Genomic DNA, 27,995 nt, shown 5'->3' on the forward strand with positions numbered 1-27,995 from the left:
AATTCAGAGCCAGCCTTTGGGTAACGCAGAACAAAAAAGACAACTGACAAAGAAACCAAAACAAAACACGTTTAATTGGCTCATTGTTGGAAAAATATACTTTCAGTTACAATATATCCATTGTCATATGTGCTGTGGTTTAGCATACATCCCCTCAGTGGATGTTGGCAGCTCTGAACGGTGTTTGTTTCAGACATCTCAGAGGTCGCTGGCAATGTGTTAAGTCCGTTAAGATTCGCGCCACAGAAGGTCGTGAACCCTGCTTGCTCCCAGGAGCCTGTCACAAGGCCATAACTGTATCATTAGCTGCACTGATCATCCAAAGGCAACATGGCAACTTCCCCATTTAAGGGTCTAAGAATATCACTATTGGCTTGGAGGAGATATAGAACGAGCCTTAAAATCTCAAGCAACATTAACAGATGGTTATTTCCAGGAGTGGGATGCTGCAGATCTGAAGTCAAGGGAGTAGAGGACGGAGGCCAGGGCAGCGTACAGGTGAGTGGTGTTGAAGCACAGGCTGTACACTGGGCTGCTGGTGGTGGGTGCCAGCTGGAACATCTATCAACCAATCATTACAAAGATGAATATTACTAAAATAAAATACCAAATGAAAAAAGGGGAAAAAGTCTCAAAGTTACCTGTAAACAGCGGGTTTGTCGTTTGTCCCAAAGGCGGACTACTCCGTAATACGATGAACCACTGGCAATCATGTGATTATTGTCTGTCTTTATACAGTAAAGACTGCTGTCATGAGGCTCCTCCCACTCCATCACACATTTCCTAGTAGAAAGGGAATTCATATTGATCAGCTGCTACAAATATATTCAACAAATATATTGCTTTATAGGTTAGTTCAGATAATAACGTCCTTAAGTTGAAGTGCATGTGATTTAAGAGCTACAACAGAAGAGAGCATTTACACAGAACGATGACTTTAAACTGTGGTCTGATCTTCACACAAAGCTTTTGAAAGGACTACCCTTTCTAATGCTTTTGTTTTTTTGGAGCTGGACACTCCCAAATGCTGTATGACATTCTTCAAAATATCTTCTTTTAGTGCTCCACAGAAGAAAGCCGTTATTTTAGTATCAGTGAGATACTGTTACAGTATTTTCATCATACCTTTTTTTTTCTTCTTTCTATTTTCATTTAACTTTTAAAGATATAGTTTTGTTTTATTCAATTTTATAGGTGTTCTTTTTTATATGCTTATATAGTTTTTATCCATTTTTATTTACGTGTTTAGTCATTTTAGTAAGTCGACCTAAATGAAAATAAGAAATGTTGCTTTGGCAGTTAGCTGAAATGAGTTTATTTATTTACATTTTATTTATTTCAAGTAACAAAATGTGTTTTGTGGTTTCAGTTTTAGTGTATTACTATAATAACACTGGAAGAACGAAAGTCATAATGGTTTGGAATGGGGGTGAGTAAATCTAGTCAAAATGTTCATTTTGGGATGAACTGTCCTTTTAAAGAACAATGGGTTGTTCATGTTCCCTTATAATTACATCATAATGGACAAAAATCACGCACAAAAAAATACAATCTCTGAATCAAAATTGTTAACTGAAATGAACATGTAATGTACAGCTATGCATATTTAGACACATTCTGAAGTACTGAAGTCCATAGTTACAACACAACTCCAGCCATTGTCACTCTATATTAGACCGGTCTTAAAGCAGAGGGCCAAAGCCACCATGGCTAGCTCTCTCTGCGCGGCTTAAGGGCGAGTGTCTTATTTGTGCTGGCAGGCCACAAGGCTGAAACCTCATCCCTTGTTTACGGAAAGGGGCTTTCTTGTTTTAGAGCAGGTCGAGAAAAAAAAGAGGGAAGGACAGGGCAAGTGTCTGCGCGTGTGCTGAGCCAATAGAGATCAATTCTCCATTAATGGTGTGCTGAATAAATCATGGAGAGGGAGTGTGGCTGGGCCGTGTGGTAGACAGCAGGGCAGCAGAAGCGTGTGGGAGATGTCTGGATTGTACACACACATGCGCTCACACAGAGGAACAAAAACCTTAAAATGGGCTGGGTCATTCCTCTTACACAAAACAAATTCATCATATACAATCAACAATTCAGTTTTATACACTATCAGGAAAAAGTGCAAAATGTTACCTTTAGAGGAACAACAGCCTTTCACTTGAGGAAAACCCAAGGACATCTTTGTTCCATATCCACCCATAAAAGGTGCATATTAGTACCTTAATATGTACCCTTAAGTACGTACATTATAGGGGTAAATAAGGATGGCCTTTTTCAGGGAAGTGACCCACTGACGAAAGGTTGCATCTCTTAAGGTACAATTGTTGCACATTTTTGTGAGAGTGTAACTTGAAATTAAAATGAGTTATTAAAAATGAATAAGCTCTAGCATTAAGTATTAGCAATTAATTTTATAAATGTAATACTTTATGACGTTCGCTCGTTTGTTTCATTTAAAAACATTCCATTATGTTTGATAAAAGCACAGAAATTAGTATGACAATAAGAAAATTTACAGCTACAGCTCTTTACTGTATCTACTTAATGTATTTTATTACCATCTCTTTATTTCCATCATGTTTAGGAATCCTGTTCATTTTCTTATGTATATACATATGTATATAATATATAATGTTATATTAAATAAAAAATAAGAAGTAGCCTAATGTATTAAAAATTAGGTATCTTTATGGAGTTTAAGCATTAAAAAAATTTAAAAGTTTTTGCTTAAACTAATCCGTCATCTTCCATCTCCTATTTTTAACCCCTTGTATATGCAAGGTGCTGAGCAATCAAATTCAGTTGAAGAGACGTGCACACATCCTCCTCAATTATTCAAAATTAATCTATTAATTAGTTTCACACACTAACTCATCAAGTACAGTTTACTCTATAAGTGAATTAAAGTGCACTCTTTTTATAGACGATGACGACTTTCAGATGACTAACCGCTTTGAATCAAGACGTACCACATATTGAGTCCTGACTGGTCTTACTGTGAATTATTGATATCTTAAGAGGGGACATTTGCCCCTCCCCAAACTCTCCAGGGCCCTCTTTCAATCACCTCTGATTTGTGTTACTTGACTGCCCATATGCGAATGTGAGGATCCCCCCTCCCCAAAGCCCTACATAGAGCCCCAGTTCACCCCACAAGCGGCTCACTGATTCCCAGCACCCGCCCCGTTGTCCTGGAGACACACCGCACCGCGCCACATCAATATGGCCACCAACCGGCGTGGACTTGGGTGGGTGAGAGTCCCGCCGCAAGAGCCTCTCTCGACGAGGGGGTCCTTTTCAATCTCTCAGAGGAACAATTGTGTCCACAGACCCAAGAGGAGGCTCAAGTCTGGCTTCTTTTTTTATCTAAACGGTACTCTATGCACAGGAGGGCTTATTAGATTAACAGAGAACACTAATCTTCTTCACAGGCTCTCCGAGACGTACCGGCTAACTTTATTAGTCCCAGCAGACAAGGCCAAATCTGCTGACAGCACAGGTCAATGTAAGAACTAAGCCTAATTTAACACGAATCGTAACGGCGAGGCGCTGCAGGTTCCCAGAACGGGGCAGTACCTGGAGCAGACGCGCAAATCCCAATAGCGGATGAAAGTGTCGTATCCACAGGTGAGGAGCTGGAAGGGAGACTCGTAGACGATGTCCAACACACCTGCACCACGGCGGAACTCTGTACCAAGACATGACACCAGGTGACACCTGGGAGAAAGAGATAAGGGAAGAAGATTGCAGATTATACCCTGTCAAACATCATTGAGGAAGATAATCACATTAATAATAACACAGACCACAACTTAAAAAGCAGGCGAGACGGTATTACGCAAACTTGCTGGAGGCCAAGCATTCCAGAGAGTGACTGGACAAGTGAGGTCACCTGCATCTTATCGTCTGAGTATCAGTTTTATTAAAGCGATTTGGTGACTGGCAAGCTCATAAAACAGGTCGTGTTTACTTGTTGAGTTTGGAACATCTCCCAGTCTTCACATCTCGGAGTAAATAAGGATCTAATTTCAAACCAAACGCCTTCATTTGCTCGCTTAATCTCTTATTACCATCAAATCCCGCTATACTTGCATGTTTCCAATGTCCAAGGACCACACAAAAGCTAAATTAAGTCTTAGGATGAGGAGATAAAAAGCAAACACCTTTTCTGACTTTGAATGGGCTTCTAAAGCAGCTTAGTTTGGCCATAAGGTACGTTCCCAGATCCGAGAGGAGTGGAAGAAAGGAGACGGAGGGTAGAAGTGGGGGGTTCTGGGACTAGCACCACGCTCCTATGATCACAGACCCAACGGGTCCACGGCGCCCTCTGCCCCCACCCGCGCCGCAGAGGCCAGATTATTGTAGAATCACAATTTCTTTGTTGCTATTTAATTCCCTCCATGACCGTGACTGTGTGCGACTTGTGGACCTTTGATACCTGGTCCCTAGCAACCATTTAGGGGAGCCCAATGGCCATAGCAACCACCCCCCACGTTCGAGGTCTCCTGTGAGCTTGTTCACCGAGGGCAGACTGGTAATCCCCAACCTTCGCTCTGGGGGAGACAAGGGGGGTCTTTCTTAGACACAGGCTCTTTAAGAGATAGTCTCGCAGAACCAAAGGCCAAGACCCTGGTGGGCCTAAAGACAAACTCTCTTGTAGCGCCTCGGGCATCTGCATACCCATCCTTTACCCCTTGCTGCTAAAATAACACGCTGGCAACAACTTGAACTGATGACAGTGCTGAACAATGGCAACAATCAATTAAATGATGCAAAACATTTGTTTGCAAAACATGCAATTAGCATCAGGTATTTCTTTTTTAAGTGCTTTAGGTCAGAAGAGCGAGAGAGAGAAAGAGAGAGAGAGAGAGAGAGAGAGAGAGCTTCCAGCGTCTGCCTGGGACGCTCTGTAAATGTCATAGCGCAAAGTGAGAAAAACAAGCATCGTAAAAGAAGTCCTCACATCTGTGCTCTGATTTTAAAGCCAGTAATAGCACTGTTCCAAGTACAACAGCAAACACCCAGGATTCTTAAATTGTTAGGTCACAGGTTTTTTATGTGTCCCATGTTTTTTTTCTCCCATTTTAGAGGGAACCTGTGAAGATTACAGGATGGAGGATAACCATATAATCTTTTAAATTACTGCATCTGCATGGCAGGCGACCTTGTTCTTCCAGCGTCTGATCTGTTTGGGAACATGTGGCAAGACTGTCCCTTCGTCTGATCACAGTTGGTTCGACGACAGCTTCTGATTGAGTGAAAAAAGGTTCAAGGGCTCATATGAAAAATCGATCTTCGATTTTAACTCAGAGTACAGGAGTCATTTAGCAGAGTGATGGCACGTGTTTTATTAAAGTCAGCAGGTGAAATGGACAGATTAATTAAGACATGAGAGCAACCGTCCCAGTGGAGTAATACATACAGTGTGTCTGCCAGCATTCGTGGTTCAAAGGTTACCAAACAAAGGTGGTTTGCCTTCTCCTCCTTTAAGCAAGCAAAACTAGAAATTACGTAACAATAAGTGGGGCCCTACTGTGGCTTTTTTCGCAGCTCTTGCCGAAGCAGACGTCTAATGTTCAGACATGTGGAAGCTCAGAGGTCACTAACAGACTTGTCAGGGGCAACTGTGATATTTGCAATCTGCTAAAGTGATTACATAAACAATGCAGCCACCAAATATGGACAGAAAAACTAGAGGGAAAAAGCTTTATTTTCTACATCCTTTTAAAGCGTTCCTCAAAGAGCAACTGACCTCAACCTAATCCTCTTTGACCCCTGGATATGTTTAAGCTCAAGCAAAAACAGCACCCAATACTTGCAATATTCATCCACACACCCGTACAGAATCTGTAGCTTTTTCTGCACTGATTTTACCAGAAAATCTGCAGAAAATCTCAATTAATTTAAATATACAGTAGCTAAATGCATTAGCAAAACAAAACACTCTTATTGGGAGTTAAAAAGTAGAATGACATGATATTTAATAAATCAGATTATAGATTAAATACACATTTTAATAAATTAGTAACCAAAATAAACTGTAACAAAAACATTAATTATATATTTTTATACATTTTATAATTTAAAATGATATTTAGCATAAATAAATTGTAAGAAAGAAAACAATTATTAAATGCATGCATATCTCTGGTTTTCTGCAATTGCGGTTTCATATAAAATATATTTATAATGTATATTTGGAGTCTTTATAGAAGCAAAATATTAAAAAAGGCTTTTAAATGTTCCATTTCGCCAAAGGTCAACTGACTACTTAACACAGTTAAAACTTCTTATTTGTTTAAAAACTAACATACTTTCCAACAGCCCTAAAGACAGTTGCAAATAAAGGCCCTCCCTTTTTATGTTCTGATATTGCTTGGGAGTTTTTAAATCCCTATTCTGCACTATAAAGAATGGCTTGTGTTCGTAATTAGTCATGAGTTATGGTCTCAGGGCCATCAAGAAAAATGGTGGGGCCGGCCTCCTTAACAGTCCTCTGTCTCCGTTTGACCATTTGGGCCACACACACACACACTTTATGAAAGGGAACTTTAATGAATTGATGGATTTTGAAAAAGGGCAATGCTGAAGACATTTCTTTGGGTGTTAGATCCACAGGAAAAGGTCATTTTGAGCTAACGCTCTTGTAAGGTTAAGTGTAGAGGGTAAACTGGCACAGGGAAGCTATGGGAAACAGTCAGCACCCTGAAAGGACGTGAGACAGGTACATAAAGAGCCCTGCTGAGGTTTTCAGGGCCTAAAACAAACAGAAATCGCATTGCGCCGTCTGCATGTCAGCCAATTTAGCCCACAGTCTAAATAACCACCAGCAAAGAGAAAGAAAAAAAAATAAAACAATAACATGGAATAGGACAATGGAGACTTTTAAATGTCACACGCGTTCTCTTAAAAACAATGAGATTGCAATTTGTATAACACAACTCTTGGTAGGATCCAGGCATTTAAACCTTTTCTTTGAGGGAAAAAATGTCAAGAATTTCTACCCAATTGTGAGATTCTTTGATGGCAAGAGCCCCATGAAACTCAGGGGTCCCTTTAAAGCACCACTTGTGTGTCCCTGACTCCGGCTGATCATAGACTTTTTGTCTTTAAAGAGGAGAAAGACATTAAAGAAAGAACATAATTGCCATGTCCAGGGCACAGTCAGAAATTCTGTGAAGCTGGAAATGTTTCCGATTTCTTTATAACGAAAGTTTAATTAAAAGTTGGCACAGACAAACTAATGCATATTCAAGGTCTAAATTAAACTTTTTGTTACATAAAATTTAGCCATTAATTTGTCTCACCAATCCTGAAAGTTTTTTTTTTTTGCATGATATTTATAAAGAACTGAAAAAAGAAATTGACCTAATTACTTGCATTTGGTGCCTTGATCAATTTTGCACCCTTTGCATACTAAAAAGTATTTATCACTTAATAAATTTACATTAAAGCAATATTGCAATCCATTTTGGCGAAACAATAAAATGTCTGCTTGTTTGGTGTCTGTGGATTGTCTGTCTTCATCCTGATGATTATCAAGTATCTTTTCAAGTGCTTGACTTAAAAAGACATCACAGAAGACAATATGCTACTAGAGTGCTGGCTAACAGTTGTGAAATCTCAATGTCCCTCATACTTAAACTCTCTTCTTCACCTCCCTTATAATGCTGTAATTAGTTCAAGCAGCCGGTCAGCTGGTACTGTGAGACATGAGGGTCTGAGTGATCCTGGCCTGTACACGTCCTCTCTATTATTCCTTCATCCAGTCAAGGCCCTGCTCAAAAAAATAAAAAATACACCCCGATCTTTCAAGAACACGGTAAAAAAAATGTCATTGGCTCTCGCCAGTTGAACTTAAAAATAGCCAAAAAAACATCAGGAATTCTCTCTCTCTTAGGTTATGTGGTGTTTGAAAAATAATTTCAGTTTTTTTTAACACTAACTAAATTTACACGTGACAACACAAGTAGTTTTGTGCTGAACATAAAACAAATCTTGACATTACAGAGTACAGTTAACACTGTTGTGGCAAACAGGTTGGATGTTTGTTCTGATGTCGTCTATGATTGAAGTAATGTAAGCACTCTAATGTGTCTCATGTTTGTGCTGGTCGTCTAAAGGTTATGCTGGTGGCCCGTCTGGGAAATGTTAAAAAGGGAGACATAGGAGCACACACACATACACACAGCCCCCATTCCCTGTCACCCCCAGCCCCTCCACTCATCAGTCGGTTTCTCAGCCCCCTGTGACTGGAGGCTTTGTGCTCCTCACACAAGGTGCACCTGATTACTAGACGGGAACACATTATGGCAGGATACAACTGACTCTAGTGCAGCTACACAAAGACAGGAGGAAAGACAACACGACTCACTCCAGGACAGGTCACTGAACGCTCCTGAGACACTTAACACTCAGGTAGTGCTCTAAAATGCACCTATTTTCCACATTAAACTGATCCAATAATGTGAGACAAAAAATCTACTGAAACTACTTTTAATGCAAGTAAAATTAAATGTAATAAATATTAACTGAAGCGAATATTAATTATGTAATTATGCATGAAATTGTTTAGGCATTTACAATGTTACAAAATATTTCTATTAATCAAAGACTCCTTCAAAAAAATGTAACGTTTTCCCACAAAAATATATAGCAGCACAATCCTTTCCAATAATGATAATTTGATTTTTTTTTCTTGACCACCAAATTAGCATATTAGAAGGATCATGTGACACTGAAGACTGGAGTAATGACTGCTGAAAATTCTAAAGACATTTTAAAACATACTGAAATAGAGAAGTTGTTTTAAATTGTAATAATATACAGTTACTACGGTTTAAATGAATGCAGCCTTGGCGAGCATATAGGGACTTTCAAAAAAAAAAAAAAAAAATCTCACTGAGCCCAAACGTATATTACATTTCTGAAAAACTGCTGTGTGTTACATCAAAACAATAGACTCTTGCCTGTTCACTGACTGTCACACCTCTGTGTAACCTTAATTGGTTCCTAGTTTAACAGGGTTGTAGTGAGTCTAACTTGATTCAACGGCCTGTATACCTGTGCGTACTTCTGCATTCTGATAGCCGGCCAGCCCACGTGTCCATCAAGCTGACACTGGCTACCCGCGCTTCACAGATCAAACGCAGCCACATTGGTGGATCACATTAATCTTGTGTTCCGGTGTTCCACAGAACATGTGATTCCCAGGGAAATTTGTCTGGAATCGCCTCTACTCCTTCTCCGCAATTTTTCCCGTCTCAAATTTCCTTGTCATTTGGTGCCGGAACTCACGGCACCCCCCCCAAACCACCGCCTCCTCTTTTACTTTCCTCAGACTGACAACATGCAAGCAGGCTGAATTCAGCAGGTAAAGCTGGGGAATTACGGAAACCAGTCAGGTTGTATCAGGTTTAAGCCTGGCCTTTCATGGCAGGAATTTTTAAGTCAGCTTTGAACTTCCCAAAGAGAAAAGACTCAGTTGAAGGGATAATGGAGCAGCTTCCATCATCATAATAAGTTTCTACTTTCACTTTATGTTTCAAATAGTAACACATTAGAATTCAAACATTTTGAACTTTATACATGTAGAAACCAAATTTAACTGATTGTTGCTATGAAAGCCTGTGCATCTAAGCATAACTAAGATCTAACGTAATATCTAATGGTAATTTCGATATGGAGTGGAAAACACTTAATTTTATGGCTATCAATTGATACATAACACGTAATTAAAATTAGTTATATATATATATACTTGGCACAGTGTCTTAAAAGATGTAAAAACTCTGCACAATCTGCTGACAAAAAAAAATGCATTACAGAAATCAAAAAAAAAAAAAAAACCCAGAGCATATGGAACATGTTCAAGCAACAGGTTCTATAGAGCAAAGAAATATTACTACAAATTAATTCTGAAATATTTAAATACCTTTCTGTGTCCCAGATTCGAAGAGGAGCAAAATTCTCACAGCAGGCTGTTCCTGTCACAAAGTTGCTGAAAAGATATAAAGATCTTTAGTAATGATTGCAAAATAACGATACTTTGTATTTATTATTATTAATACACCTTTACAAAATCTATAAAAATCTGTGATTAAGAGTCTTCTGGAACATTTTCTCGAATAATCTATGTTCCAGCATTTAATGCCTTTAGCATTGGACCCACTTTATATTAAGTGGCCTTAACTACTATGTACTTACATTTTAATTAATAATTTAGTACAATGTATTTATTGTGTACATACATGTTTTTACATTGTACTCATATTAAAAAAAAAACTACATGTAATTACATCTGTATTTAATTTCTGTAATTACATTTATAATTACACTGTTGACCCATACTTTACACCTTAACCCACCCTTAAACTTACCCATACCTCCAACCCTCTCCCTAACCTTACCCCATCCCACCTCAATAGCAGAAAAAGTGTTTTACAATACAATATGAACACAATAAGTACATTGTACTTATTTTTTTATGTAAGTACATAGTAGTTAATGCCACCTAATATAAAGTGGGACCTTAGCATTTAAATACGGAGCAGGTGACGTAACAGTGGAGTATTAATTTGGCTCCTGGAGAGAATACACACAGTGCATTAAAAACAAATTTTGAAAAGCGAATGGAGCGTAGCGAGGTGTAAAGTGTGGCTGAAGGGTATGTTGAGACAGCGGATTTGTTCACAGATGTGTTTTCATTCATGAGACATCTGGGAGAAAAAACGTGGTGAAAAAAGAAAAAGAAACAAAAACACTAAGATGCCCTCTTTTTAGTTGGGTGACAGGTTGAAATTAGTCGTGCAGGTATGGGTGGGCGCAGCAGTTTTGACCTGCGTGATAGTCGGGGATTAGAGCCCTCCTGGACAGCTGGGATTGGCAGGCGAGGCTCAAGGCTCTCCTGCTCCCAGCATTGTGTTCGGAGGTGAGCTGAACAATAGGGCCCTCACACTAGTGAACACACAGGAATGTGCCTTTTTTAGCACTCAGGTATTCCTACAATGCCCTGCTGGGATGGTCTCTTTCATTGACAGAATGCTTTCTCAGTCTCTGTGCCAACTATATAAAGTGTGTGTGGCGTCAACGTGCCTCGCAGCGAATGCTTACTGACGCACCACGCGAGAGGCACGTAAAACAACACGAATCACAAAGCATCTCCCTCTCTCACATACTTTCATACGTCTAGAGAAAACCCAGAGAAAGAGCAGGGGGCTCTATGCCCTCCCACTAACATCAACCAAAGAAACGGGCTTCACAATGGAATACCAGTGTGGCCTCAAATTAACAACCAGCCTGTGTGAATAAGCTCTGTAGCGCCTGGTGTCCAACTCCAAACCCCCAGCACAAAAACAGAGGGACAGTGACCCTTCATCTCACTCACACACAAACACACAACATACAGAGAGCCTTTCACACCAAGGATGATAACCATAATGATAAACACAGTTCTAAAATCTTTCTACATTTGAAAGAATAACAGAGTCCATAGCACAACTACAAAGATGGAACGATATTGCTGGAAACACTTCTGAACAATTTTTCCACCTGATTGGAAATAAAAACATTGATAGCAGAATTCACTAGGGTTGTGCGGATAAGACAATAGTATTGTGTGTCAGAGATATCGCCTGATGCTAATGCCTTTGACGATAACAAGTCAATGATTATTATTATTATTAGGCTAGTATTATTATCTAATATGAGGTCTTTTTTTATCCATTGTTTGTTTTTTGTTATTGATTTTTTTTTTTACAGTGTTGCGCGTTTTAACCAATCACATGATTGGTTAAATTAATGAATACAATGGCCAATCAGAGGTGATTCAGATTAGTCATTGCTGAAACACCAGAGCCTTGTTAAGTGTGTGTGCTCACGGACTGAATTCTGCTTAATTACGAGAATTCTCTCTCGTAATAAACTACGTGCAATGTAAGTATAAGAAATTCACTGATCTTAAAGTCTATCATAAAGTGCATACACTTGTGCTAGAATGAAGTCAGTGATGATAAGGCTGTTTGAATAGCTGATGAAATGTTATTAAAATTAGCAACTTACAATGTTTCTTTTAAATTGGCATTGCAAATTCAGTCATATTTAACTATTTTAGAACATCCATACTTGACTTGAAAAGACATGATTTGTAGGCTTCTTTTAGTTGTACCCAGGCGTTTGTTCACTATCCGTCTACGAAACTAAATAAATTATTAAATAAATTTGCACAATGATATGGTTATAGAGAATATCGCCCAACTAGAATGCACCCTAACTGATGATAAAACTGGAGTGTATGCTTAACATGTATCAGTGTTTTCAGTGTGAACAGGCCTTTAGATTTGAACAAAAAGGTGTGCTTGCTTTAAGAACAGAATTTCAATATTTGATGAGGTAAAAACAATAATTGTTCATAAAATTAATACCAAGCAAAAAACCAATAAGTTTTTGAAGATACATGATAACGTTTGGAAATGGAGATATGTGAGCCAAATTCAAAGCCATTTTTTTATGTAAAAAAAGACGGAAAGAAAGAGAGAGAGTGTGCTAGTAAAGTTGAGGGAACATGCGCTTTCGTCTGTGATGGCTTCAGTTGGTTTGTTCATTGAGAGCCCAAGCATATTGGCAAAGACAGCCATGGCAGCTGTCAACCCAGTTAGCGGTGGCCCATCAACCATATTCAGCTCGCCTGGCCAGTGCTGGCATTTTAATTACTGTTGGGTAAACTCATTTGCCCCAATGAAGGCCGTGCACCCTAATAGAATATGCAGGCTGCCTGACCTTTGAACCCGTGTGACACAAGATACAATAGGGGCAAGGCCAAAGCTCTCTCTTCCAAGCCCTTATTACTCTCTATTACTTCAATTACTTATCCCTCAGTGAATCCGATTGTGAAAAAACACAAGGGAGGGAGCGAAAAGGAGAAAAATAGAAAACCACAATTAAATACATTTTTGTCTCCCAGACAAGTTCTGATTGATCTGAAAGGAACTCCTAGTGATATTATAGCTGTAAAAGGTCAAAGCCTCTGTCTCGCCTAATGTGCCTCCACCTTCCCTCGACCTTATGCCCCCCTCTAAACCAAAGAGCACAGACAATCTCCCTCCAAAGCCCCTGGCCCACGCTGCCCACCCCGAACCCCAACTCCTCTGCCCCAAAAAACCCAGCACGCCTCAGGATCATTAGAACATGTCAGGGGTTCACTGCCAACACAACCATTTTGGTAACCTAATCGGCTGACATTATTATTCGAGGAACTGTGCAGCATGAAATTAGTGCCGGGGTCACACAAACTTTAATTCAGCCCCTGCTGGGAGAAGAACTCCACAGTAACAACATTGTTAGGGCCAAACCAACACAAGCAACCACATGTATTGGGTCAAGACCACCGCAAGCGCTTTTCATATCAAACCGCACACATCAGTAGAAATGTGCTGAGTGTACCACAGAGAAATAACGGGATCATTTTTAAAAGACAGAATCAAAATTATTGTTACAGAATTTATTTTGCATATTTTTGCTTGTTTATTTGCATGTGGAATGCAAACTACGTGTAACCTTTTGTTCAGTGAGATTTTTTGAAAGAATAATAATTATTATTTATTTATTTTCTATCATGGTTTTCACATACATATTAAACAGTGAAAATCGAAGTACACATGGATAATGATAAAAACGTTTCTTTAGCACCAAATCAATGAATGATTTCTAGAGGATCGTGTAAACTTCAAGACTGGCGTAATGGCTTTTGGAAAATTCAACTTTGCCATTGCAGGAATAAATTACATTTAGAATTATATTAAAAAAGAAAAAAATTATTTTAAATTGAAATAATATGAAAATATTACTGTTTAAGTTCAAATAAATTAATTTTTGATGAGCATGAGAAACTTTCAAAAACATTAAACAACCTTACGTCAGGGACGTCAAATTTTTGGAAAAGTAGTGTAAAAAAAGTAGTACACAGAAACGACAAAAACAAAAGTAAAAACTTTTCAGGTTTTCAGGATAGATTCATTCAAAATAGAGATGCCACTAACTGTATAAAAATATATTGATATTTTCAGCAGTATGACAGTCGTTCAGTTTTCCAAAGTGTGATTACAAATGCTATGTGGCTTTCTATGTGTACACAGTTTTACATCAAAGCAAAATAAAGCAAACCTACTAGAAAAATAAGTCAAGTAGTCAAGCTGTGTGTGTTTTTTTTAACCAGCTAACTAACCAGCTGGTAGTTCAGCAGGTCAACCACTTAAACCAGCTTGGTCCAAAAAAATACAAATTTAAACTGTAAAAAGTGGTGACCTTCAACTGTTACCTTAAATAGCTATTTCTACTTGATTTAACCAATATTAATTTATCTTGTTGGTATAAATTAATGCATTTAGGTGTTATATAATACCTTTTGGTAACCAACCTAATTTAAATGTTATAATTTTCTGTAAAAAATAAAACATTTGAGGGGACTCAAATACTGCCTTACAATGTTCTCTCTCAGCAGCAGGGAATCATTTTTAACAAATTGGTTATCACATCAATTCAATATCACAACTTCTATTACCATTTATCTAAAAAGTAATACAAAGAATGAAAAAAAGAAAGAATCAAATAATCCTAGATTTAAAATATGGCAGTTAAATTGTCATTAATTGTATAATGATTATGATAAATGAGTAAAATATTTTAAACACAGTGAAAAAAATCTATTGACCCCAAATGTATCTCAGCTTGTCCTAAAGGCCCATGGGTAAAGACAGGGTTCAAAGGGAGTTTAACCCCCCGTGCATCAGCCTTGCAGTGGATGTTGTTCATTTGTTATAGCTGACCCCTGGCTTTGTTCAAGGGGATGTTAGAGTGCTTTCATCTTAGTCCCTAAATATGTTTGAATTGAAAAGGGTTATGATGTATTTATATTGGCTGGAGGAACACAATAGACAGGGTCTTTCTCTTTCCCTCTCTGTGTCGACCCTCCAGCCCAGCTCCCCCAAGCCCCCCTCCCACCCTCCTGTTCAGCTCACACCCGAGTTCACAGACCTTTTGGCTTTCTGTTCATGTCCCCTGCATCTGAGGTCAGAGGAACATTCCATACACCACCTTTTGCTTAGCCGAGTGGAACAGCACCACATCAAATTAGAGCATAAAACACATACACACACACACACACACACACACAAAGCCATGAGAAAGTCAGCAGCTAGTTTATGCAGACCTCTTCGCCTGCCACTAATTAAATCACACATTTATCAGGACATCAGATAATAAAAAATTACAGGGAGCCATAAAAGACCCTTAAAATTAAACAATTAAGAGCCAAATATTGTAGAAAAATTACGAAATAGTTAATAAACATAAAAAACTTTAAATATTATGGCTCCAATATGTCATTTACCTTAAAGCTTTCTAATTCCAAGATAATAGGAAAGATCACACCACAGATTTAACCATAACAACAAAGAAGAACAAAGTTGTTGTTTTTTCAGCTGATGAAGATAAAACATTGACAGACAATCAGAATCCATCTGACTTTAAAGAGCTCAAGAATTTGATGTATCAGATGATAAAAATGCAGCATATATTATAAAAATAACTATATTAGCATCTACACCAATGATAACATTCTGTTACTATATAGTACTATATACACACACTACATACCGTATGCACACACTATACTATATTGTGCGTACATATGTAGTGTGTAAATAGTACTATACAGTAATATAATATTTAGTAAATTATATATATATATAGTAAATTATTGTTACTTTTTTGTTGCATTTCTGACCATTTCAGTTACAGCCTGGAGCTCTATTTACGATGGCCTGGATCTGTGCCACTTGTGCGAGTACTGTTATTTCCATCTGAGGCTTACAGGCTGCATAGGAAAATGCTGACGCATTTTGACACAAAATAGATTTACATTTTTTAAATTCAACAAACGATATTTTAAGATAAATATGATCTCTTTTGGTACTGTGACAATGTTTCTGAACTTTAATGTCACTCGTGCATTACACCAAAGCCACAGAGCTGAACTCCCCAGCTAACTTCTCAGCAAAAATGCTTTTTAGGGAATAACAAAAGTTTCCATCTCAAATGCGCCTGGGGAACACCTGTATGTGGCATGTGTGTAATGATCTGCTTGTGCAAAGCCTGCATAGAAGGGGCATATTGACTGCAATTATTCGGGACACCACCTGCAGTCAGAGGCTATAGCTCCCATGCTGTGCTTTCAGTAGTAAGCGCCCTGTATTTAACGTGTGGGAACGCACATTCTGTCCGTTATCGCTTTATTGTTGCAGACTCTTTCTTTTCTTGCTCTCTTTCTTGTTTTTTCCCCTTTTTTAACTAATTGAATTCTTGACTCCTAAGACACAGCTCGCCCTCCCAGCCTTAAGAGAGAGAGAAGCTAAATGAATGACATGAATTTCACTCTTTTTGCTCCTTCTCTCTCTCTTTTTGCTTGAATGAGGTGGAGTAAAGGGGGGAAATTGGGGCGGGGTGAGCTTAGGGTGGTATAGAGGAGTACGTCTCGCTGTACTTTCATACTGAGGGTCATAGGTCACGCTCCCTCCGTTTGCCAGAGAGTGGCATTTCGGGGGCGGTTTATCCAACAATCATTTTCTTTGGAAGATTTCAAAGGCAGCACCCCTGCAACATCTTTGTAGTTGTGCTTGACCAACTCTAAACAAAACAGGCCTCCCCAAAAAGAAGCCTTTCTCGCTTCTCCTCTGGGTTGCTTCTCTTTTTGAAGCTTGCGCCCTGTGCCTTTTCATCCTCCCTGCTTAGTCGTTGTGCGACTACTGGGTAGTGTGTACTGTGCTCTTTGAGGCAGCGAGGAGCGCTTCTGTTCGACGTGATGTGGCCTATCCCATCATATCATACAAGAAGCACAAAATTATCAATATCTGCTCTCTGTGTTTAGAGTCCCTGCATAAGACATTGATTGGCCATGTTCAAAAACTCCCTGGGTGATGAACAGACACAAATTTAGGCGCAATTTGCACCGGCAAATGAGGACAAGTGCATTTGTTCATCCAAGTGAGGCCTCTTCATCTAAACTTTAATTAAACAACGTCCGAAAAACTAAACAAAAATAATTCTCTCAAGATCAGTGAGATGTGCATGTGGTATTAACAAGACCAAATGACACATTTCAGGTTAACAATTACACTTCTTTTCTACTCTCTCTGCAACTGAAGTGCTGACATCAAACTAAAATCAGATGAACCTAAACCCCACTTTATATATCAAACAAGCTTAATGAACTAACTGACAGACTCTGTGCTGCATGTCTGTGTGATATATGTAAGAGGGAGAGTAGCCGACGTACCTTACATATACTCTGGCTAGAGTTACCCAGGCCTGGATGGATTCTTCCAGACTCAACAAGTCCCATCTTGTTGGGTAAAATCTGTCATGTCTGACACTACAGGAAACTATTTATCACAAGAGGCGCTCCCTACTAATTCTACATCTAGCGGTAAAAAGGGAACGACAAAGACTTGAAATGGGATGGGTCAGACAGACACAAGGAGTGAAGGACGGCATGTCCGAAGGATAACAGATATTCAATGTCCAGTGCCTGCGATATTTAGGTGAAATAGTTTAGTAAAAATACATTAAAATAGTCATAAAGAGTCAAACAATACATTAAAAAAAGCAGCTGTTCAAAAGTTTGGGGGTCAGTAGGCTTTTTCAATGTTTTTGAAAGTTTTAATGTTATGTTCATCAAGGCTATGTTAATTTGGTCAAAATATAATACTGTGCAATATAAAAAAAATTATATATAGTAAAAATTGCACTTAAACTTAATATTGGTCAATAACCACATAATATTTTTGTCGAAAAAACTATGTACAATATGTTTGCCATTGTATTGCCTTCATCTATTGCACTCAGATTTTATATATAAATATGAACATGAACATAAACTGACAGAATAAAGAATAAAAAAATTTTTAAACCCATAACACAGTTCTTGCTTATTCCTTAATCACACAGTTTGCTAAGAAGTTATGAAAGAGGTCATGAAGTTTAATTGTCATGTAAACTGTTTTTAGCTCCAACTAGAGCAACTGAAAGAGTTAATAAAAAAAGAGTAGCTTTCTCCTCTGAGAGCCACATTACCGACCTGTCATTCCAGGTCCTAAAACAGTGTCCTCAAAATAAAATGTATGCAAATCAGACGCCATTAGTAGCAATCAGGGCCTTTGCTCACACAGGAGCAGATGAATCAACATTCGGGGTGACAGTCTGAAGTCTGACATGGCAGACAAAGACTAGACTGAGATGGGGCTATGGGACGGGGGGCGGGGTAGACCAGTCAAGCTCACGGGTTACAGATCAAGAATCAGAAATCATTTGGGCTGCTGTGAATACCATTTTTTCCCCTTCAACATGGCTGCTGCTGTCTCTTTGATATGAGATTGTAAATGGAATTCAGAGCAGAAGAGCAACCCACTGGAGTGAAATGAGAACAATGCTGGGAGCCAGAGTGCCCATTACCTTCGCAATGGGAGAGGGGCCTTTTTTTTAGAGTGGTCTCACAGTTAAGGCTGGGACCGCTAGCCATATGACACAATTTAGGGAATTTCAGAACTAGTGTTCACATTGCAACATCAGCTGTGAAAGTCATGCAGTCACCATGGAGCTCTTCAAGTCTGCACAGGACCGTCCACCGCTCACACGCATTACGCTCTGATATAACTAGGGAAAAACCTGAGAAGATGGACCAATATAAGAAAAATAAAATGCAGTGAAAAATCCCATGTGCCTAAAACTGTAAAAGCAATCTCAAGGGCCACTGGTTACAGTTAGGATCAGTGACTGCTAAAAGATAGACGACAGTCAGCCTTGGCATTTCGCTCCGGCCGGAATATCCCACTAACAGACCTTCAGATAACGTTCCTTGGAAAAAACGACGGCAAAAAGGGAGGGAGGGTTAAGAAACAGATTAGGAGGAAGATTAGATTGAAAGAAATACAAATCAGAGCCTGAGCAAATGGTGGCGGGAAAAAAAAGAGAGAAGGGCTATTTTTCTTACACGGTTCTTTTGTTTTATACACAAGTGTGATTCTGCACTGGGTTGGAACAATACAGCCCCTAACACCTGAGTGTCAGAGGTGAGCATATGCGCACTCTTTCGACATCTTTCTCTCTGTTCTTTCTCTTTTCTTTGTCCCTCACCCCTTCTCTTGAACCCGTTGCTCACTGCAGCGTCTCCTCACTTGCTCCTTGTCCTTTAGATACCTAAAGCGTGAAGCTGGAACAATTACATTTGCAACACAAGGGCTTCCTATCTATTTCTTCAGGTTTCCAAATTAAAACACACTGTGCAATCACTATTTTGAAACCCTCTCCGTCTCCGGTTGCAGGAGTGAAATCAGAACACACTCTCAATTAGGGGACATCTGTTGCTCTCACTAACTGATGGAGCCTGAACATACGAAACAGAAAATCTGGAGAGGAAATGGAACTTTTAACAAAACTAAAACAGGCCCAAAAATATCAGCTTTACTATGTTATCATAAATCAAATAGTGTAAGTGGAATTTTTTCTTACAATTTATCTGTGCTTTAATTCAATTCCACATGGCCAGAAAAACACTGAGTCACTGCTTAAATGTCTGCTTATAAGTTCAGAATAAATAAATGAATCTAATATATATATATATATATATATATATATATATAATATAATATAATATAACTACATCTTAAAACATAAATTAATATTTTTAAAATATAAAATATGAAAAAAAGCTAAATAATAATTATTGTAATAAATAATTACATTTCAATTCTGCTTTCTAAACACTGGTTAATAGTATTACATTTATCACAATTAATTTATTCTATTGATAGCTAAAAAGATACAGTGCCAACTTAATGAAAAGCAACCACTTTCAAGAAAATAAACTACTGTTCAAATGTTTGAGGTTATAAGATCATAAGATGTGTTAATTATTTTGAAAGAAGTCTAAAGACGTGACTAAAAACACAGCAAGAACTTTTATAAAATATAATTTATTCCTGTGATGGCAAAGTAGAATTTCCCCCTCATTACTCTAGTCTTTAGTGTCACATGATCTTTATAAAAATCATTCTTCTAATATGCTGATTTGGTGTTGATTTGGTTATTATCAATGCTGAAAAATGGTTGTGTTTTTTTTTTTTTTCAGGATTCTCTGATGAATAGAAAGTTCCAGAGAACATTTATTTATTTGAAATAGAAATCTTTGGTAACATTATAAATGTCTTTACTATCACTGTTGGTTAATTTAATGCATCCTTGCTAAATAAAATAGTTTATTTCTTATGAACAGTAGTTTATTTACAAGATGTTTACAAACATTAAAATTTCCACACTATAAATAGATCATTATAGGTCAGTATAGGTTTGGTGCAAAGGTATCAAAAAGTATAAAACCCCCTGATTTAGTTGATGCCTTTATTTCAAGTCAATTTCATCGACTTCTCCCACCGTGAATATGTGTAGAGATGTGTGGTCCATTATCTAGGTCCAGCAGTCTGTTTCAGAGGCCTGCTATTTCAGCCATCAAATTGGAGAATTAATGATGTGGATAATCGTCTCTTATTTTGAAACCTAAATTCTTGACTAAGGAGACGGGGCAGCGGGATTAATAACTCAACTGAGTGACTAAAACTGCATTGAACCATTGAATCTGCTCAAGTAGCAGTGGCTTACTTCCACTAGATGACAAAAGATGAAAACGCAGCGGAGTCTTCGGTGTCTTTTAGTGTCTCCCAGCGCACAGTGTTTCCATTCCTTCAGCAGTGCTGTGAAGGTGCGTTTGACGGATCAGGGGCAGGTGGAGGCTCTGTCTGCGCTAGTGTTACGGCTTCATGTCCCTTCGTGTCATTAACCGTGTGGGAGTATACATGGCCGAGCAATCAAAGGCAGTAAATGCAAAGGCAACCCCGCTTCACCATAATATCCTGCACGTTTTTTTCCTCTCTGTCTCCCTCTTCCCTGTCTCACTCCATCCCACACTTGTTTAAACAGCTCATCACATCGGGAAACTTCCCAGATGTATTGAGGGAGAAACGGTTAACCAGTTGTAGACTGAAACAGCTCTTTAAAGCTTGGAACAATTTATCAACTGGACGGTTCAACACATTTCCATGTTTACAAAGTCAAGAAGCACAAAGAAACATTCAATGATGTATTGCCACTGTCCTGGTGAAAGCTAAGAAGCGGGAAAAACATTGTAGGGTACATTTGATAGTTTTAGGCCCAAAAAAAGGGTCTTTTTCACACTATGAGAGGGCAAAATTCTGCTTTCTAAGCCTTTAGGGGCAGGGATCACATTCTTCTCCATCTGCATTTCAGAGGTGTGAACTAATTGACTTCAAAGCAATGGCATGGCAATAAATTGAAGAGTATGTATTAAAAAAGGGTCTGGCCACCTGCTTTGGGTTGCCCTGTCTATGACCACTTCACCTCACGAGCCGTAACAATACCCCCCCCCCACCCTCGTTCTTTTAAACCCCTAATACATTCATTATTTGAAAGATCTCAGATTGACTTTGATGAAAGCTGAGGTTGATGTTCAGGTCTGTTGGTGATTCATATGGTGAGAAGAACAGAGGAGAACAGTGAGTATGAAGTATGCAGCAGAATCAAACACATAATGCCCAAAAAGTGAGACGGCCTGAAACTGAAATCACGGATACAGAAGGAATACAGTGTTAAAGTTCGGAAAATGCTAGGAACAATGTTTCTATTTTCCTTAACAATCTGACAGAAAACCTGAATTGAATTATCAACAGTTTACAATCTTGTACAAGATGAGCTTTAACTCAAAGAAGATTGCCAAGATGATTAGGATGATCAATGCATAAATATGTTTGTATTTGACCTAGAAATAGTGCAGATGCATAAATATTGCCTATTTTCTATATTCATCCTAATGTGTCTGGTTTTAAATTATTCAAAATTCGACAACTTCCCGGCTTAGATTTCGAATCCCAGATATTACATTTGGTCTCAGGCAGAAGGTTAAAAAATACTAGTAATACTACTAATTTTTTTAATCTAGATTAATCTCACTGTAATCTAGATTAAAATGGCTCATTCAAATTCTGCCGACAGCATTCAGTATATATATGTGTGCTACCCAAATAAAATTGACAAACAGTAAGTCTTTGAGAAGGGGTTTATCAAGCTAGGTGGTGCATTAGAAAAGGGGCTCATCTCCTGTTTCCAAAATGCATCACAAATTGCTTGAAAAAGCTGTAAAAAATGCCACATTGCACAAGGTGCAAACAACCTTACGCCTGTTTCACACTCCGTCTGCAGTGCGTATGCGTTACATATTTTTTTACGCACCCATGTTAACGGATTCCAGTTGCGTTCCAGGAGCTTTGCGTCTGTAGCAGAGCAGCGATCGTTTACGTACCGAGTAACTGCAAACGCATCCTGTGTGTAAGCACATTGAGTCCGTGCTGCACCACATACGTAACGCACACGGACTGCATACGCACTGCAGACGGAGTATGTGTGAAACAGGCGTGAGCAGAGCCGTAGCTGGGGTCAGCGGGGCCCCGGTGAAGGTTGTACCAGTGGGCCCTGTTTGAAATTGTTTAATTTGTATGATCGTTTATTTTTATTTATTTGTGTTATTTACACAATGTTTATGTTTTTTTAAGTTTGTAGGTGTCAAGGTACAGAAATTAAATAATTAAATGTAAAATAGCACTGGATAGTCTTCAATGTAAAAATGAAATCTACAATCAAACCTACATTTATTCAGACACCTTCAACATTTCTCACATTATTACAGTTTTGCTATATATATCAAAAAGTATATCTGGTGTCTGAATAATTTTTGGTTTGACTGTTAAAACTACAAAGTAGTCAAGAGCAGTGAGTGATTTTCTTTCATTTTCTTGGATTAACATTACAGCAGCCATTAGCTAAATTAGGTGCGTTGAACGCATCCAATATAATACACATCCCATTTTTTTCCTCCACTGTTTACTTTCACTTAAGAAGTAACTGACAGTTTTTTCGAGCATAATTTCAAAGGTGGATATTTTGACATATTTCGTATGTATTTGTCGGCACAAGAGTCAAAATAAGCAAATTCGATGTTCAAGTGTTTTGATCAAAACACTTGAAAACGCTTATTTTTAGCGTCTTAAGACGCCATTCTCTGCATGAGCCCTGAACACCAGAACACTGCGAGTACTGAATTGGGCTCGATTTGTATTTGTACGTTCAGGTGCAGGAGGGACTTCGAGGAGAACTTCTCAGAAGAGAGCTCGGTTCAGTGTCGCTGTCCGTGGTACGTCTCTCTCTCTCTCTCTTAGTGCGCACCGAACACAGCGCGAGTAACCAGCTACTCTGTTCAGCTTTTTCGCGTCTTGTGTTTGGATGCTTTAATGTTTAAATCGACAAGCGTAAGTCATAAAAACACGTGAAAAAGATCAGCTTTCGTGACGATGCACAGCAGTGGCCCGTCAACTGTCCTGAGCATCTTTTTAGGCTGGCCTCAGCCAGTCGTTATATAAAATATCAAGGTGAAAGTCATCATAGCTTGCTTAGTATAGACCCAGCTACCAACCCAACTTTGAGAATAGATTAACGGCGATATTTTTTTTATCGCCCGATAAGAGTCTCACGTTAACGCAGCACGTTAACGCTGATAATGGCCCACCACTAAAAAATAAACTTTTTTTATTATTTCAACCAATAATGAAAATTCTGTCATTATTAACTCACCCTTGTGTTGTTCTAAACCTGCATGACTTACTTTCTACTGTGGAACATAAAAGAAGATATTTTGAGACAAGGCTCAAAGCTGTTTGCTTACCAAGAGTATGTGTTCAACAGAAAGTCATTCAGGTTTTGAATGATATGACTTTATCCAATATCGAAAATTTATCAAACACTGGAAGAAAGGGAAGGTCTGTGGCGGGCTACATTGTAAGCATCACCAAGACTCTTAATCACAACGACTAGACAGATCTCATGGAACAACGCAATCATGAGTAGAGACTTACCACAGAGATGGACTGATGGCCACTGACCACACTCTGTCATAAGTAGGGATTGTGTGTAAGCACTGTCCAAATCGATCAGGAGCCAGAGCCCAAATCTAAAATTGAATTACAAACAGTACTAAATCATGAGTCAGTTAGGCATCTACCAGCACTCCTGTTCAAAGGTTTAGGGTTAGTATGATTTTTAAATAATAAAAAATGTATTCAGCAGAAGTTTATTAAATTGATCAAAAATAAAAACTTTTATAGTGTTACAAAAGTATATTTCAAATAAATGCTGTTCTTCTGAACACATTTTATTAATAAAAAAATTGTTTTTGCTATCGCCGCAACAAATTATATTTCAAAATATATTACAATGGAAATCGATTATTATAAATTGTAACAAACTTCCACGATATAATTCCACAAAATCAAAAACAAAGCCTTAGTGAGTAATATAAAAGACGTCTTTCAATAAGAGTAAACAAATGTTTCATCTTTGAAGTATGAACTTCTGATGTCCAAATACCAAACAGACCTGCTAAACAGTAGCACAGAGTCACTAAAAAAAAATAACTGCTTAAAGGCATCCTTAAAAATAACTCTAATTAAAATAAATCATTGAGTAAGTGGGACTGAATTTGACTGGGTCCAAACTGACAGATTTAAAGATTTACTTCCCACTGTTCCATACAAACTGTATCCTGTAACAAAATTCTTATATATACTGTACATGTCACCTTCAAATTCTACCGAAAGCCACACAGTGAGTGAAAAGAAACCAATGCAAGAAACCTAGTCATGGACACACATGTTCCACTACAATATTTACTTAAATGAAAACAGAAGCAAAACATAGAGCATACAATCTCACCTTTGCAGTCTTGTCTCTGGAGCCACTGACAATCACACCCCCTTTACAGTCAATGCAGTTCACCTCCTGATTGTGACCATGAAACCCCACAGAGTAATCACTTCCTCTGTCATGAACAATTATTTTACCATCACTGAAAATTTAAAGAAGAGATGAAGAAATGAAAAAAAAAGACATTCAAGAAGAGAATTATAGCCAATAAACATAAATGAAATATAATTTTAAAAAACAGCTCAGGATCGTATTTTAGGATTTACTCACTGGCTGTTCCTGATTAATTATAACTCAAAAGTAACAGAATTGCAGAATGTTTTTCAATATATGCTATGATTTATTTTTATATGATCTGTACTGTAATTCATGATTGTAAACGAAATATGTTGTAGTAGTAGTAATAATATTATCATCATCATGTGTTTTAAACTAATGTGTTTAGAAATCAAACCAGTAAGTGTGGACTCACTGCATGGCTTAACTACTGTAATTAATATTTGACTATGTTTAAATTTAGGAAATACCTTGTGGCAGTGGCACAATAACAAAAAAAGAGAGGAAAACAAGCACATTCCTGTTTAACCATTCAGTCTCTGTTTGCTAATGGAAATGAAATCAGTTTCTCATTTAAAAATCAAAAACAAATAGTATTTTATTTTATTCAGTGACTATATTGTAAGATTTGGAGAAGCAATTCCTTATCAGATCTGTTCATATGATTCCTGACTTGATAATAAAACATATATATATATAATAAACAATAAATGACTAAAAAGAACATTGATTACCCTCCTGCACTGATAAGGTGTGTGTCTGTCAGAGTGAATCTGCACACGTCTTCTTGGTGTCCCGAGAACAGGGCCACTCGACTGTTCTGTAACGTTCCCCCCTCAGCTCTCAGATGGTACGCACTGATGTTTGCTGCCTGAGAGAGATACAGCACATCACAGTCCAGCTGTATCCACGGCAACAAGCTGTGGGCGAATAATCAAGGAATGGAAATAACTCCTACACATGTTTTTTCTGCAGCTCAATCTGTATCTTGGGGCTTAAGGTGACGAGGAGGCTAATAAAAAAAGCACAATAATCTCTTGTCCATATTGGAAAGGTCAACTACACACCCCAAGTCTGAGGATAAATATCTGAAAATATGTATTTTGGGGTTGGACTATGAAAGTACGTCATCTTCCAACTTACTTTTTAATTCCTTTTTCCCTTCTCCCTCTCAGAGTATGGGTTGGGTCACATTATAACCATTTTATTTTACTAGTTTTGGCAATTGTATTTTTGCATCTGTATGTGGCTAGTAATTTTAAATGACAATTTAAGTTATTATTGCTTCCAATTACATCTAAAATAAATGCAAAATAAATGTGACGGGACTTTAATGGATTTAGGCCTATATATAAAAAATATAAAATAACTTACTTAATTTTCCATTTTAAAAGGACTTCTTTACGACAGACTCCATGGATCCAGTTGTGGGACACCCTCACTCTGTCCTTAAGAGGAATAGAAACACACCTGAAAAAAATTTAAGATTGTTTGAGGTTATTTAAATTTACTTTAGACAACTGGCCAAATAAAGAAACTGATGTATTTATGTTCCCCATAGACGAAGACTGAAAGGCCTCTGAAATTATACGCTGCTTCTTTATAGGTTTTCAGAATTTCCCTCCAGCAGACAGTGTAGACTGTTTAGCAGAAATGCACTCTACATAAGTAAATTATTATATCATAGTTTTAAAAATAAACAGAGCTGTCAACGTATTTGTTTGTGTGTCAATTGCATTAACAATATAGTATACAAATTTAGTAATAATTTTAGCTGGTGTAAGTGAAGTTATAATACAATATATTGACTTGGCACTTTCCACAAAAGAAGACACAGCACAGCGTTTGAAACTTAAACTTTTTCAACGTCTCAACAAATGGTCAGTTAAATAAAAGTGCTTAACCTGCAGAAAATGCTGACCAAAAACCTCAGGTTTTTCTTTTCACTCTCCATTTTTTATGAATTTTCTGTGGGGTTAGAAATCTTTATTTTTTTTCATCAAAGTTTGGGGGTAATGTCTAAATCCAGTTTAAATCCATGATTTGTGTAATTTAGCAATTTTACAGATAAAACATTCAATAATCATAAATTAACCATAGTTATAAATAAAGTGTGTGTGTGTGTGTGCGTGTGTGGAATGGTTGAGCTTAGAACTTGACAAATAAACTCATAATTACAATTCATATCTAAAAAAAAAGAAAGAAAAAGTGCAATGTATCATTATTATTGTTGTTGCTCAAGTTTCTGCAGTTTTTTGGGGTCAAAAAGGGTTTCCCCCCAATTTTGGTAATAAGTGGAACACATCTATATTCGTCTTTGAAAAAAAAATAACAAAACATTTTTTACAAAACAAAATCTAAACAATTATACGAAGCAAAACAGTCTGACTACAAACCTACACTGTATTAATCTGCTAATAGTTATATTACTTGAATAATTTATAACTTGTCTTCAGGCGCCTCTTACGTAGATTGCAGCTGTAAACAAAACCCACGTGACTATCAGCGTAAGAACGCAACTGAATCTCAACATACGCTGTTTTTATTACGTCACGAATGCTATGAATGCCCGTTCCCCTGCGCAGTCTACGTAGTTCTGTTATTCTATGCGTAGGCCGAGAACTATTAGCTAGCAACACAGCTAGTGTATTTTAAAATCCTTACAAATCGATTCCTTGTCGTGTCAAGCCAGTGTTAATAATGTCTTTAGCTATTTTCCTCCAAACAGCGTCTCTGGAGATGAACATGTAGCTTCTCTTGCACGCTTGTGAGAGGCGGCAGAGCGATCTGGGATCCAGGTAGGACAAGACGAGGAAGAGCACATCTTCGGGTAACTGAAAGAGAAACATCGCGGCTTCTTCTCCAGATCAGCCCCTTTCCCTTTTTTCTTTATCACGCTGTATCTTCCTCCACTAATATGAAGGGTTTTACTGAGAGGACACTCGTCGGTTTGACGCAGGAATACGCAGAAGCCCATGTTTTTCTCAAAGCGTGTAGTCACAGTAAGCGAAGGAAGCCATCACAAACCAGTAAAGTCACGTGCTCCACTAGAGCGTCTGGACTAGAGCCAGTGA

The 27,995-nt window shown here is 38.0% G+C and overlaps 1 protein-coding gene across 1 annotated transcript; it reads right to left on the minus strand.

Moving 5' to 3' along the window:
• Nucleotides 1-49: 49 nt before the first annotated feature.
• Nucleotides 50-27,995, minus strand: fbxw4 (F-box and WD repeat domain containing 4). The gene is made up of 9 exons (XM_026223734.1): nt 27,586-27,995; nt 26,296-26,391; nt 25,656-25,841; nt 24,874-25,006; nt 24,018-24,112; nt 9,926-9,991; nt 3,568-3,708; nt 642-783; nt 50-561 (listed from the first exon to the last, which is right to left on the minus strand). The coding sequence occupies exons 1-9, from the start codon at nt 27,768-27,770 to the stop codon at nt 427-429; spliced, it is 1,179 nt and encodes a 392-aa protein (XP_026079519.1). The 5' UTR covers nt 27,771-27,995; the 3' UTR covers nt 50-426.

This window comes from Carassius auratus, chromosome 38 (assembly GCF_003368295.1).
Source record: "Carassius auratus strain Wakin chromosome 38, ASM336829v1, whole genome shotgun sequence".
Taxonomy (NCBI): domain Eukaryota; kingdom Metazoa; phylum Chordata; class Actinopteri; order Cypriniformes; family Cyprinidae; genus Carassius; species Carassius auratus.